This window comes from Martes martes, assembly GCF_963455335.1.
Source record: "Martes martes genome assembly, chromosome: 8".
NCBI classification, from domain to species: Eukaryota; Metazoa; Chordata; class Mammalia; order Carnivora; family Mustelidae; genus Martes; species Martes martes.
In genome coordinates, this window is record NC_137895.1 from 46,581,505 (window position 1) to 46,596,693 (window position 15,189).

General features: G+C 39.5%; 1 protein-coding gene across 1 annotated transcript in view; it reads right to left on the reverse strand.

The window, feature by feature from the left end:
• Window positions 1-211: 211 nt before the first annotated feature.
• The window catches only part of KCNMB4 (potassium calcium-activated channel subfamily M regulatory beta subunit 4), a 61,962-nt gene continuing 46,984 nt past the window's right edge, over window positions 212-15,189 (reverse strand). The window contains exon 3 of the mRNA XM_080811583.1: window positions 212-742. Coding sequence (XP_080667709.1) covers window positions 574-742 — 169 coding nt within the window. The 3' untranslated portion in view covers window positions 212-573. The remainder of the gene's footprint in view (window positions 743-15,189) is intronic.

The window sequence follows — 15,189 nt, forward strand, 5'->3', positions numbered from 1 at the left end:
CAGTGCACTTCTCGTTTTTCAAGCAGGAGTCAAAAGGTAGTCTTTAACAGTGGAAAGTGGGGATCGTATTGTGAGGTCAAGACTTGTGCGGGGTTCCTTATCTCTAAGTACAAGCTGAATCTAGCAGAATCAAATGAAGCTCACGAGACCCTTTTTTTAAACCCTGGTGTTCCAAGCATAAAAAAGGAAATACAAAACAAAACAAAAAACAAACCACGGACCACTCTGTTTTAATATTTTTAGGCAGCATAAATCATAATGGTTTGTATACTACACTGTACAATTATATACTGTTACTTTCCCAAGAAAATTAACTTCTTATAGAGTTTTCTGAAATGGTGACTCCACTAGGTTGAGAGCCTGACCCCTTAGCCACCTCTACGACACACGGCATACAATCTATGCGGTCCCGAGTCTTCCAGCTGTGCCTGTTTGCGCTGCCGTCGAGGCAGGAGCCTCTCGGAGACCTCGCAGAGCCCCTTCCATCTCCTGCGCCAGGAAGCAGGCTCTGCAGGGAGATGCGTGCCGATGGGTGCAGCTTCTGGGCTTTGCTTCCCGCGAGCCTTCTCCCCTCTACGAGAACTTGCGCTTTTTCATGGCTTCTGCTTTCACTGCCAGGCTCTTGGCGCAGATGGTCAGGACCACAATGAGAACACCCACCACAAATGTCACCACGGGCCAGAGGAAGCAATGCAGGAGGACAATCTCATCATGCGTGCGATGCAGGAGCACATCATCTGGTCTGCAAGACAGCGGAGAATGGGAAAGAAAGAAAGAGGGGTCAACTGCCTTGGCACGGCATAACTCTGCAACCTGGAGCCCAACTTTCTTTCTAGCCCAAAGGGAACAATCATCACCGAAAGTGAAGACCTCACTCTGGCTATAAATACTGTACTTTGAGGTTCAGATCCATGACAGAAAGTTCGGAGGTCTTGAATCAAGCCATGGGTGTAAATTCACATATTATTTTATGAGATAATTTACACGTTGCAAAAGGTCAAAAGTGTAGCAAATCTTTTACGTTATTATATTACGTTATCTTTTACGTTATTATTTTCCTCCATTCTAAGTTGCTGAACATATCCATTTTCTCACTCACCCTTTAATGTCTGCTGGTCAAAGTGGCATGAATCAGTTACTTGTGGACTGACACTCTCAAACCCAAATTAGACCTCGGCAGGACCCAAATGATTATAATTCACAAAAAATAGTCAGTGAAAGTCACTGTTTGAATCTCATCAGGAAGATCTATTGTGTAGCCTTCAGGTCAACTCGGTTCCTTTATGGGAAGGTTTTTATTAATGAACAGACAAGTGAATGGTTAGATTTAATGCATGTTTCCATGCGTCTGTGGGGGGTGAGGATTAGCCCTCATTTTAAACCACTGACCACTTTCTTAATAAATTTTGCAAAGTCTTAGCAATGTATTTCTATCTTATCAATGCAGGGCTCTATTTCCAATTCCAGCACCGGTCTCCTTCTCAGAGAGTGAAGATGACAGGCATTCCATAAGCAGGAGCTCTCATCTTCAGCCATTAGAGGGAGAGCCTGGGAATTCAGCCTTCATACAAAAGGTTTACTTTTTGCAAGACATTTCCATGTCATCCCCAGGAAGGTTTATTCTATTATACTAGAGCAGCAGTGCTTCCTCCAGGCAAGGAGAAGATGATGTGGAATGATTAGTCCGGTGGCCCTCAAGAACATCAGAAGCTTTAGAGTACAAGGGCAGTGCATTTAGCAAAGAAATGCACTCTTGAAGAGCTCTCACTAATCATCACTGTCATAATGCAAAACCTATTCTTCCAGAAGACTGACAAAGAATGTTGGGTATTTCTCTTCTACCTATAATGCAGCCATCACGTGGCACTGACAAAAACAGTTTCGCAGATTCACTTTGAAATTACAAAATCTTTGCCTTTTTTGTGCATCATTTCAGATTTTGCCCATACTTTTACAGATATCTTATTTCATATGATTTTTTTAAAAAGATTTTATTTATTTATTTGACAGAGATCACAAGTAGGCAGAGAGGCAGGCAGAGAGAGGGGGGCGGAAGCAGGCTCCCTGCCGAGCAGAGAGCTGGATGCGGGGCTCAATCCCAGGACCCGGGGATCATGACCTGAGCTGAAGGCAGAAGCTTTAACCCACTGAGCCACCCAGGTGCCCCTATTTCATATGATTTCAATTAAAATCCATACTAAATGAATGCAGAGCCATTGTGACAGTTAAGCCAAAAGCAACCCAGCTTGCAGAAGTTACTCATTTTTCTGAATTCCTGTAGCAACCCCACTGTCTTCAAGACTTGTACTATCATTCATTTGTGATATATATTAATACAACTTCGTTTTCTCTTGTAAGGCCCTTGACTTCGTCATTGCCCATTATTCTACTGAGAGATGTTGCTAAATAACCACTTGCTCTTGATGATGGGAAACTGTCCCTATTGCAGCTTGTTATCATGCAAAATTTCAAGAAACTTCAAGCTCTAGGTCCAAATATAGTTGGGGTACAATATAGTTGGGGTCATATTTTATAGTCTTTGAAGTCCCAACCTCTGACCCTGCCGCAGTTCTTTTCCCAGCTGGGAGAACTCAAGACTGTCAGCTGCTTCAACCCAAGTGTGCAAAGTAGAGTAAAAGGGGTCTTGGTTTCAGAAGTCACATTTGGGTCTTTACTCCATTTCGAGTTCATTTTTGTGTATGGTGTAAGAAAAGGGTCCGGTTTCCTTCTTTGGCATGTAGCTGTCCAGGTTTCCCAGCACTATTTATTGAAGAGACTTTTTCTCATTGCATATTGCCTCTTTTGCCATAGATTAATTGACAATAAGATTACTTCTGGCCTCTCTGTTCTCTTCCATTGACCCACGTGTCTATTATTGAGCCAGTACCAAACAGTTTTGATTAGTATAGCTTTGTAGTATAGCACACATCCCGATATCTGGAATCGCGATACTTCCAGCTTTATTCTGGATTTCTTAAGATTGCTTTGACTACATCAAAATAAAAAGCTTTTTGCAAAAGAAGCCATCAACAAAACAGAAAAGCAAAATACTGAATGGAAGAAGATATTTTCAAATGGCATATTCAATAGGGCTTAATATCCAAAATGTATAAAGAACTTATACAAATTATATGAAGAATTCAACACAATATTTATACACACACACACACACACACACACACAATATTATACAGCCATAAAATATATGAGATCTTACCACTTGCAACAACGCGGATGGGTTTTATGCTAAGTGAAATAAGTGAGACAAAGACAAATACTATATGATTTCATTTATATCTGGAATCTATAAAACAAAAAAAAGCATAAACAAAATCAGGCCTACAAACACAGAAATCAAACTGATGGTTGCCAGAGGGGAGGGGCAGGAAGGATGAGCAAAATGGGTAAAGGGGAGTAGGTGGTATAGACTTCCAGTTAGGGAATGAACAAAGGCACGGGAATGAAAGGCATAGCAGAAGGGATATAGTCAATGGTATTGTGATAGTGTTGTATGGGGACAGATGGGAGCTATACTTGTGGTGAGCAAAGCATAATGTATAGAGTTTTGAATCACTGTATTGCACATCTGAAACTAATGTAAAGCATATGTCAGCTATACTCAAATAGAAAATAAACTGTACTATTACTAATTTTTTAAAAAGTTGTCTAGGGATAGCCTTCCTCCCTCCCTTCCTGCCTACCCTCCATTCTTCTCCCCTTCGTTCTTAATGTCAAGGGTGCGCAATAATGTGAATGTACTTAATACCAGAGAACTGTACACTTACAAATGGTTAAAATGGTAAAAAAAAAAAAAAAAAAAAAAGAGGGGGTACTTGTATTCTTAACACTATTTTAATTAATTTGCATATAATTTCCGTAAGTGTTTTGCAGTTAATTTTCCAGTAAAATACTTCAGTGAGTATCCTCTTTTGTGTTCCTTTTCTAGTATTGATATTGAATCCTTTACCACAATATCATACAGTTGAGTCAGGAAAATAGATAAGCGTGGATGGATGAGAGTGGTTGAATCACTATGCGTATTCACTGAAACATTTAATTAAAAAAGGAAAGAAGGAGTGAAAATAACAGAAAATGCTGGACCCAGATATTTGTTTTATGTAGAAACTTCTTGGCATTCCACCTGCTTTAAAAGCACTTGAGGCAAAATTTTATTTTAATATTTCAAATGACAAAACATGATTCACTTGAGATAGCTATGCTGAATGTGTAATAGCTTCAAAAGCATTCTTTGAGGCAGAGATATTATATAAAAATGCTCACATTTCTTTCAAAATAATTAATGTCTGTTTCCAATTTATAGAGTTCTAAGATTTCCCCATTTTATCCTTCAATGCGAAGGAAGGCTGGCAGAATGTGCCCCTTTGCCATAAGGAATATTTTGAGCTGAAGACAACTGAGAAGATACAAGAAAAGCTTTCAAGGCGACTGGGCGGCTCAGTCAGTTAAGTGGCTAACTCTTGCTTTTGGTTCATGTCATGATCTCACGGTCCTAAAATGGAGCCCTGCACTGGGCTCCGTGCTCAGCCAGGAGTCTGCTTATCCCCCTCTCTCTGCCCCTTCCCCGACTTTCATTCTCTCTCTAAAATAAATCTAAAAAGAAAGAAAGAGAGGAAGAGAAAGAAAAAAAGAAAAGAAAAAAGAAGAGGAAAAGAACAAAGAAAAGAAAAGGAAAGGAAAAGCTCTCCTATTTGCCTAAAAGCGGGACAGAAATTTTTAAAGGTGTTCCTCTTCCTCTCTCTTCCAGGAAGGACAAAAGTTAATCATCAGAGACAATTCTAGACCTCAATCAGTCCAGAAATGGCATCAGATAAACTATATAACAAACTTTTCTAACTAGCTCTTACCTTCCATTAGTTCCCACCATATGTTTACCTTCCTATGATTTGCTGCCCTAGAAACTCAAAATCCTTTTCCTCAGTCTTGTCATTTCTCCAGAAATGTACATCTTTTCCTTAAAGATGTTACGTAAGTTTCATTCTTCTACATATAGCTGTCCAGTTTTCCCAGCACCATTTATTGAAGAGACTGTCTTTTTTCCACTGGATATTTTTTCCTGTTTTGTCAAAGATTGTTTGACCATAGAGTTGAGGGTCCATATCTGGGCTCTCTACTCTGTTCCACTGGTCCATGTGTCTGTTTTTATGCCAGTACCATGCTGTCTTGGTGATCACAGCTTTGTAGTAAAGCTTGAAATCAGGTAACGTGATGCCACCAGTTTTATTTTTGTTTTTCAACATTTCCTTAGCAACTCGGGGTCTCTTCTGATTCCATACAAATTTTAGTATTATTTGCTCCAGCTCTTTGAAAAATACTGGTGGAATTTTGATCGGAATGGCATTAAAAGTATAGATTGCTCTGGGCAGTATAGACATTTTAACGATGTTTATTCTTCCCATCCAAGAGCATGGAATGGTCTTCCATCTTTTTGTGTCTTCTTCAATTTCTTTTAGGAGTGTTCTGTAGTTCCTCGAGTACAGATCTTTAACCTCTTTGGTTAGGTTTATTCCGAGGTATCTTATGGTTTTTGGTGCTATAGTAAATGGAATCGATTCTCTAATTTGCCTTTCTGTATTTTCATTGTTAGTGTATAAGAAAGCCACTGATTTCTGGACATTGACTTTGTATCCTGCTACATTACTGAATTGCTGTATGAGTTCTAGTAGTTTGGGGGTGGAGTCTTTCGGGTTTTCCATATAAAGAATCAGGTCATCTGCGAAAAGAGAGAGTTTGACTTCTTCCTCGCCAATTTGGATACCTTTTATTTCTCTTTGTTGTCTGATTGCTGTTGCTAGGACTTCTAATACTATGTTGAACAAGAGTGGTGAGAGTGGGCATCCTTGTCGTGTTCCTGATCTCAATGGGAAGGCTGCAAGCTTTTTCCCATTGAGGATGATATTTGCTGTGGGTTTTTCACAGATAGATTTGATGAAGTTCAGGAATGTTCCCTCTATCCCTATACTTTATGTATAGGGATATATGAAGCTATATGTAGAAGAATGAAACTTGACCATTCTCTTACACCGTACACAAAGATAAACTCAAAATGGATAAAAGACCTCAACGTGAGACAGGAATCCATCAGAATCCTCGAGGAGAACATAGGGAGTAACCTCTTTGATATCAGCCACAGCAACTTCTTTCAAGATATGTCTCCAAAGGCAAAGGAAACAAAGGCAAAGATGAACTTTTGGGACTTCATCAAGATCAAAAGCTTCTGCATAGCAAAAGAAACAGTTATCAAAACAAAGAGGCAACCCACGGAATGGGAGAAGATATTTGCAAATGACAGTACAGATAAAAGGTTGATATCCAAGATCTATAAAGAACTCCTCAAACTCAACACACACAAAACAGATAATCATATTAAAAAATGGGCAGAAGATATGAACAGACACTTCTCCAATGAAGACATACAAATGGCTACCAGACACATGAAAAAATGTTCATCATCACTAGCCATCAGGGAGATTCAAATCAAAACCACATTGAGATACCACCTTACACCAGTTAGAATGGCCAAAATTAGCAAGACAGGAAACAACGTGTGTTGGAGAGGATGTGGAGAAAGGGGAACCCTCTTACACTGTTGGTGGGAATGCAAGTTGGTGCAGCCACTTTGGAGAACAGTGTGGAGATTCCTCAGGAAATTAAAAATAGAGCTTCCCTATGACCCTGCAATTGCACTGCTGGGTATTTACCCCAAAGATACAGATGTAGTGAAAAGAAGGGCCATCTGTACCCCAATGTTTATAGCAGCAATGGCCACGGTCGCCAAACTGTGGAAAGAACCAAGATGCCCTTCAACGGATGAATGGATAAGGAAGATGTGGTCCATATACACTATGGAGTATTATGCCTCCATCAGAAAGGACGAATACCCAACTTTTGTAGCAACATGGACAGGACTGGAAGAGATTATGCTGAGTGAAATAAGTCAAACAGAGAAAGTCAAGTATCATATGGTTTCACTTATTGGTGGAGCATAACAAATAATATAGAGGACAAGGGTAGAGGGAAAGGAGAAGGGAGTTGAGGGAAAGTGGAAGGGGAGGTGAACCATGAGAGACTATGGACTCTGAAAAACAACCTGAGGGTTTTGAAGAGGCGGGGTGGGAGGGTGGGCGAACCAGGTGGTGGGTATTAGGGAGGGCACAGATTGCATGGAGCACTGGGTATGGTGAAAAAACAATGAATACTGTTACGCTGAAAATAAATAAAAAATTTAATTAAAAAAAATAAATAAATAAAAATAAAAGATGAACAACAACAACAAAAAAGATGTTACGTAAGCCCAGTTCCTTTTTATAATTAATTTTTTTATTATTATGTTAACTGACAGAGTACATCGTTAGTTTTTGATGTAGTGTTCAACGATTCATTAGTTGCGTATAACACCCGGGGCTCATAACCACACGTGACCTCCTTAATGCCCATCACCCGAGTTCTAACGACCTCTCTGAGTTTGGCATCACTGAGAGCTTCCACGTGGACCCAAAATGCACTTGTTAATAAATGTCTGTTTTTCTCTTGTTAACCTGTCTTTTATCAGTCTAATTTACAGAGTCCCAGACTATGAATCTGAGAAGGGTGGAGGGAATAGTTTTTCCTCCCCGCAGGAAAAATGGATTTCTCTGCACAGGAATACTTCACTTCATTATTCAGTTAATAGGATTTACCGAGATTATCTCTAAATTGATCTTTGTGACACAATTAAAGTCTGGTTCATTCAAACTAGGACTTCAGTGTCTTAATTTAAAGCACTCCCCTACCTAAGTTTCCTCCAATTTGATCAGGCAGCTCTGCTTTTAGAATTCAGTTTTCCATAATTCTACAATGGTAGGACTAAAGTGGAACTTTTTGAAAAATTACTATTTTCAGGGTGTTTGGATGGCTCAGCAGGTTAAGCATCTGACTCCTAATTTCAGCTCAGGTCTTGATCTCAGGGTCTTGAGATCGAGCCCTGTGTTGGGCTCCATGCTCAGCATGGAGCCTGCTTAAGATTCTCTCTCCCTCTCCTTTTGCCCCTCCCCCAGTCTCTAAAAAAATTACTCTTGCAGTATTTGGCAAACTGGATAAATGGCCTGATGAGATCTGCATATCATATGGAGTCTAATCAGGATGGTGATGAGGAGGTAGGCAGTATACAAAAAAAAGAGTGTGATCACTCTGTATTTGAGGGCTTCAAAAAAGTAAACATGGGATTTATTTTGGGATATGTGGAAACACTAATGGAAAGCACTTTTAAATCGGGGGTGGGTGGGTACAAGTATCATAAAACAAGAGAAAGTGTTGTGAGTACTCTTAGAAATACTTTCCTTAGGGTTGGCCCTACCCTGAGTCGAGGTTTGAAAGTATATTGTAGGTATATTATTAAATAGTTAGCATTTATTAAGTCCTTGCTATCCTCCAGGTGCTCTGGTAGGACATTTAATCTCACTTGATCCTTAAAATAACCCTATGATGGAAAATTTTTTAATTGTCATGTTACAGTCAAAGAAACTGAGGCAAAGAAAGATGAGTTTACTCAAGATTACACAACATAAAATAATAACACAGTGTTTTGAAACCCTATCTGTGTGACTTTTTAAACCTGTACTATTTGCCCCTTGGCCAGCTTTTCTCAACTTTGAACCACTTCTGATGTTTTTTGTAATGCAACTTCCTGAATTTCAAGTCCTGGTTGACTGCATCAGAAAATGAGGTTGTGGGATCCAGACAGCTGCAGTTTTGAGAAACTCCTGGGGAATTCCAATACATAATCAGGTTTAGGAGGCACTGTGTAAAGCTTGAATAGTCCAAAAAAAAAACAAAAAACTGGAGTGAAACATAAAAAGCTACTTAGCTGGCTATTTCTGAAACTGTCTGATTAAGTCTTGTGTCCAGGTTATTTTCTTGGCCTCCACATACTTTTGGGAAGAAGATGCAACCATAAAGTTGTCCTGGGCTAAGACAGGAGGAGAGAAGGGGCGGGGAGTAAATGGGGTAGGGTAGGAAGTAGAAGGCACCCCACAGATTAACAGCAATGTACCAGATAATAAAGACAAAGATTGGGTGTATATCACCCTAAATATAAAAAATACATTCCCTTTGACTTTGTCTCACCAGATAAGATTTCTTCCAACTCTCAATACCTGTTCTGTTGGCTGACAGGGAGAGAAAATGGTGACCCCTTTTCTTAATGGGATGGAAAATTTCTTCAATGTATCTCAAAGTTCATGTTAAAATCTGAACTGCATAGTAAGTTACTAGTATCCCATAATGATAACTGTACCAGCGAATAGAAAAGATGATCTCCTTCCAAGTATTTTCTCAATAAGATCCTATAGAAAGTAGAAATCTTTTTTTTAAGATTTATTTAGAGAAAGAGAGAGTACGCACACATGCTGATTTCATAACCCTAAGACCATGACCTCAGCCAAAACTAAGAGTCAGCCACTTAACCAACTGAGCCACCAGTATGTTCCAAAAGTAGAAATCTTTTTAGATCTATTACAACAACTTTTTGCTTATCTGAGCAGAGAATTTTCCTTTTTATATAGGCTGCTAGAAAGTTCAAATTTTGGCTTGCCTTAGCAAGATTATACAACTTTTTTGTGCCAGCCAGACCCCTTATTTTTTCATGTTTCTAATTTATTTTATCTTGCTAAATCTATCAATCTTTAGAACACTCTTTAGACCTTCTTAGAGTAGTAGCAATTATCTATATTTACATATCATGTATTCAATAAACTTTGGAAACTTTTTTAGTTGTCAGCTTCATCCATATTTCTATGAGAAAGAATATATTACATCATTACAGGACTTTGTGCTTGCGTATTTTGTGGAAATCTTAAAGTCTACAAAGGCTTCATCATATCCAGTCATAATGCAATTCTGCAGGCATAATGTCAGTCCAACATGCCAGGCCTCTGGTAGAGCAACATAGTCAGATGACATAAAAAATGTCATGATTTCATCCTCCAAACCTTTTGAATAGGTCCTCTCTATTCCTGCTCTAAACATCGTCTATTATTTATAACATGACCTACTTTTAAAAAGAATCTTAAATAGATAATAAAAACAAAAGAATTAAGTAAAATAAAACTCTTCAACCAACAGTAAAGAGCTAATACAGTGTAATCAGGATGAGAAAACAAAACAAAACAGAAGTCCAAGGCTACCTTAAGTGTAAGCAGAACTCACCTCTGAGCATCCCCGTCCCCAAGGGAAAAAGGACAGCGATGTCTTACACGGCTGCCATTAGATAAAAAAGGGAAGCATGCCAATTCATCAGAACAAACTTTTTACTAGGGCTACCTTCCTAAATGCGATGGTGTGCATTTTTACATAAAGTAATTTGTGTAACACATCTGAAAGTCTAAGAGCAGCTTTATGAAGCTGGCTAATGAAATCATGTGAGGAGTTTTTATAATACTAATTCCAAAGTCTCAGGTCTACTGAATCAGACTGAGGTGGGGTTTTTTTGCTTTTAAAGATTTTATTTATTTATTTGAGTGGGAGAAAACAAGTTGTGCGGGGAGGGGCTGGAGCAGAGGGAAAGGGACAAGCAGACTCCACACTGAGCATGGAGCCCAACCTGAGGCTTGATCCGAAGACCCTGAGATCATGACCTGAGCGGAAATCAAGAGTCAGTCTGTGTCCCCAGACTGAGGTTTTAAACAGTTTTCCAGGCGATGCTAATAGTTACTCACATCTGGGAATTACTGACCTTAATGCTCCTTCTTCTTTTTTTTTTTTTTTTTTAAGATTTTACTTATTTATTTGACAGACAGAGATCACAAGTAGGCAGAGAGGCAGGCAGAGAGAGAGAGAGAGAGAGAGAGAGAGAGAGGAGGAAGCAGGCTCCCCGCCGAGCAGGGAGCCCGATGTGGAGCTTGATCCCAGGACCCCGAGATCATGACCTGAGCTGAAGGCAGAGGCTTACTGAGCCACCCAGGCGCCCCGACCTTAATACTTCTTGAATATCAAATGTATCAGCTTGGTTTTTGACATAACTGAAGAGCCGATCGTTCAAGTGAAATCAATGACAAGCATTCTACCTTACTGGTTGAAGGGAAGTCTATTGTCAGGTTAGATTCCTGACACGGAAGTGACAAAATGGTATTTTATAATGAAAACCAAAAACCTGACATGCACTCATTCCCAGGTAATTTTATCTCCTTGGAGCTAGGTTTCAGACAGCCTTTGACGGTTTTTCTCTGAAGTCTCAAATGTATCTCAACAGATATTTAATTGAAACACCACACGTAAGAGGCAACCATGGCATGGAAGGTTTTCAGGCAGGAATTGCTGACAGTGACCTCTGAACTAGAAAAACCTTGGTGTGGGTATCACTAAATATTTTAATTTTCAGCAAGACTCTGTGGGATTTCTGGAAGGGGACTGAATTATGACTCAATCTACTGATTGATGATTTTTAAAGGATTTCAAAAGTTTCTTTTTTTTTTTTTCCTACCAAAAGACACTAAAGATTGGCTGATAGAAACACTGAATTCTCGGTTTTGGCACAAAGCTATCCTTATTGAGAGTAATTAGCCAATGTGTTTAGTTGTGTTTGAAGCAATTTTAAAACCTTGGCAAGAGAAAAGTATGCTTGTCTTCTTATATGGCCACAGGAAGACTCATGAACAGCTAATCTGAAAGTTGTATCAAGTTATGCTATCAATTACAGTGGGGATACAAAGACCAGAACATAGAGATCCTTTGCAGTATTCTTTGTGATGATTAGTTCTATCATGAGCCCATTTTTGCCCACTCGATTTCAGCAATGATATTGTGATAAGGGCTTCTAAAAGCTTGCAAAGTATTGTATCAACATCATAGCTTTGCTCCACAGATGGTTCCTATCTATGGGTAAAAGGCTGCTTCTAGATCTATAAAGGTTATTAATACCCTTACATTTTCTGAACTCTTTTCTCCAGTTAGGTGAACTTAGAGTTGTAATATTTAATTGTTTGGGTTGTTCCTCAAGCTTGCCTATTCTTCTCGGAGGGAATTAAATCAAGCCTCAGACCTGCAGTTTCTAGAGAGAAAAATGTGCATTTGGCTTTGGCGGGATGCACAGTAAACTGGCAGGTGTGTTATTTTGGAGCAATAAAGGGTTGAATTAATTATAAATAGGAAGTCCCCCCCGATGGTAAGTCCTGAGTAGCCTTGCAAGTGTAGGGCAGGGTTTCAGAACATGAACTTGAGTTAGACAAACCTGGGTTTAAATATGGGGCTTACAACTTGCTAACTGCATGACTTTAGGAAAAATACTTCAACCAAAAAGAAAGAGAGAAATACTTAATCCCATGTCTTAATTTTTTCAACTGTGAAGTGGCGCTAATAACCTCTACCTTACAGGGTAGTCCTGAGGAGTCAATGAGAGAAAGTATGCAGAGGGCTTAGGCAGATGACTGCTTCATAGCAAGTATTTATCCAGTAAGGGGTGGTAATAATGATTATCATTACAAATGGGGGCTCATAACTCAGAAATGATTTTAAAATGTTGGCAGGGATGTATTATTTGCAAGTATCTTCTACCATCTAAGACTGGCTGGCTGGAGTTGCAGGAAATTCCCTTGATCAAATTATAATTTCTTTTGGCACAGATACCTTTGTTCCCCCTCAGCCTCCTGTGCCATTGGTAGTCAGCCTTCCAGTCTTATAATGAGTGGTAGGCTCAAAGGTGGCAGCGTTGAGAAAGAGAATAGGTTTAATAAGCAAATGATTCCTTTCAATTCTAATATGTGCATCAAGAAAAAAATCCAGGGGCACCTGGGTGGCTCAGTCGGTTAAGCGGCTGCCTTCAGCTCAGGTCATGATCCCAGGGTCCTGGGATTGGGACCCGTATCAGGCTCCCTGCTAAGTGGGGAGTCTGCTTCTCCCTCTCCTTCTTGCTCTCTCTCTGTCAAATAAATAAATAAATATTTTTTAAAAATCCAGTCATACCAATCACTTGATTAGGGACACAAACAGGAGTTACCCCTTAAATCTATCCCCCAAGCCATCATTTAACTACATTAAATTACTCTGGTGGTTGGGCTTAGCAAATGTCTTCTGACTGGTTAAGATGGTTGTCCTTACAGGTGCAGACCAGACAAGGAATTTGTCTCAATCCAGGTCTTGTAAAGCGGAGGCTCCAGGAAACCACTGTGGCCCTGGGCTCCCAGAGGAACAACTTCCTTTAAGGGACCAGGCACCCCTGTCACGGGGTGCCTGGGTGGCTCAGTGGGTTAAAGCCTCTGCCTTCAGCTCAGGTCATGATCCCAGGGTCCAGTGATGGAGCCCCGCATTGGGTTCTCTGCTCAGCAGGGAGCCGGCTTCCCCCTCTCTCTCTGCCTCTCTGCCTACTTGTGGTCTCTGTCTGTCAAATAAATAAATAAAATCTTTAAAAAAAAAAAAAAGGTTTCAGTCACACTGTGTGGTAACTATTTTTTATATACGTCTTTTTCCCAACCTGATTCTAAGAACCGTGAAGTCAGGAACATACAGGGAAGTCCTTGCCTGAGGATATCTCCTGAATTCTCAGAAAGAAAGAGGGGTTATTGTCAAGACCCGAAAACCAAGAAAATGCCAATAACGTTTTGTCTTAAAAAAAAAAAAAAAAGGCAAACTAATGAATCTGTCTTATTCTGAAGCAGCTTGGTAGAAAAAGGTTTTATTAATTATAAGTCCTTTCTCCCATTGGAAAAAAAATGGAAAGAGAATTTTTAAGCTATCTAGATATTCTTTGAGATTAGATCTAAGAAACAGCATTCAGTTTATATTAAATCCCTTTCCTCTTCAACCAGCCTCCACCGGCTGCTCAGGAAGTCACCTGCATCGGTGACCAAGAATGCTGGAGAGCATGACTTTTGGTTGGCTGATCTCACGGGAGAAGTGAAGCATTTTATAATTTCAGCAATTCCTGTGAACTTTTCTTAAGAAAAGTATTACTGGGGTGCCTGGGTGGCTCAGCGGGTTAAAGCCTCTGCCCTCGGCTCAGGTCATGATCTCAGGGTCCTGGGATTGAGCCCCACATCGGGCTCTCTGCTCAGCAGGGAGCCGGCTTCCCCCTCTCTCTCTGCCTCTCTGCCTACTTGTGATCTCTGTCTGTCAAATAAATAAATAAATAAATAAATAAATAGAAAAGTATTACTGTTCTTTAGGGTGGTCTGGTCTGTGGTGTAACTGAGTTACCAGGGAAGTTATTTATTTCACATAGGGCTACAAGTGTTTTCTGGCCAAATGGCTGACATCTGGACTTTAAGGAAAAATATACTAGAGAAAAGAAGAAATCTAGATTCTTCTATTTGAGACAAAGATAATTCTCATTATAGTTCTCACTTTGTGTACCTACTTTGTAGTTTCAATTTTAAAGTGACAATCCAGCATCATTTTAATTTGTTTATTTACTTCTTTTACCAATACCGTTTAAATCAGTGTGGGAAAGATGGATTATTCAATAAATTGTGTTGGGACAATACTGGTCATTTGAAGGGAAAAAAAAACATATGCTCCCCATCTTATTCTGCCCATCGAAAGAAAGAAAGAAAGAGAAAAAGAAATTTTAAAAAGAAAAGAAACAGAAAACAGAAAATCCAGACACATCAAGAACACTCATGGTAAAAAACAAACCATGAGTACTCTAGAAGAACACCTGTATTTTGAAAAATAACTTTGGAATGAGAAAAAAAGTTTTTCTAATGAATTTTTTTGGGGTTTAAGTGCATCCCAAATATTCTATTGGACTTACTTGTACTAAGAAATTGTTCACTCTCTATCAGAAATTAAAATTTAGGATGCCTAGGTGGCTCAGTCATTAACTATCTGCTTTCAGCTCAGGGTCCTGGGATCCAGCCCTGCATCGGGTTCCCTGCTTGGCAGGAAGCCTGCTTCTCCCCCCCTCCTACTCCCTGTACTTGTGTTCCCTCTCTCATTGTGTCGTTCTCTGTCAAACAAATAAATACAATCTTTAGAAAAAGAAAAAAGAAATTAAAATTTAACTGGTGTCTTATATTTTAATTTGTTAAATTTGGCAAATTTCTGATCACTGAAATGTCTTTTTTTAAGATTTATTTATTTATTTTAGAGAGAGAATATGTGTCCTGGAATGGGGGGAGGGGCAAAGGGAGTAGGAGAGAGAATCCCAAGCAGACTCCCCACTGAGTAGGGAGCCCGATGAAGGGCTCAATCCCACAACAC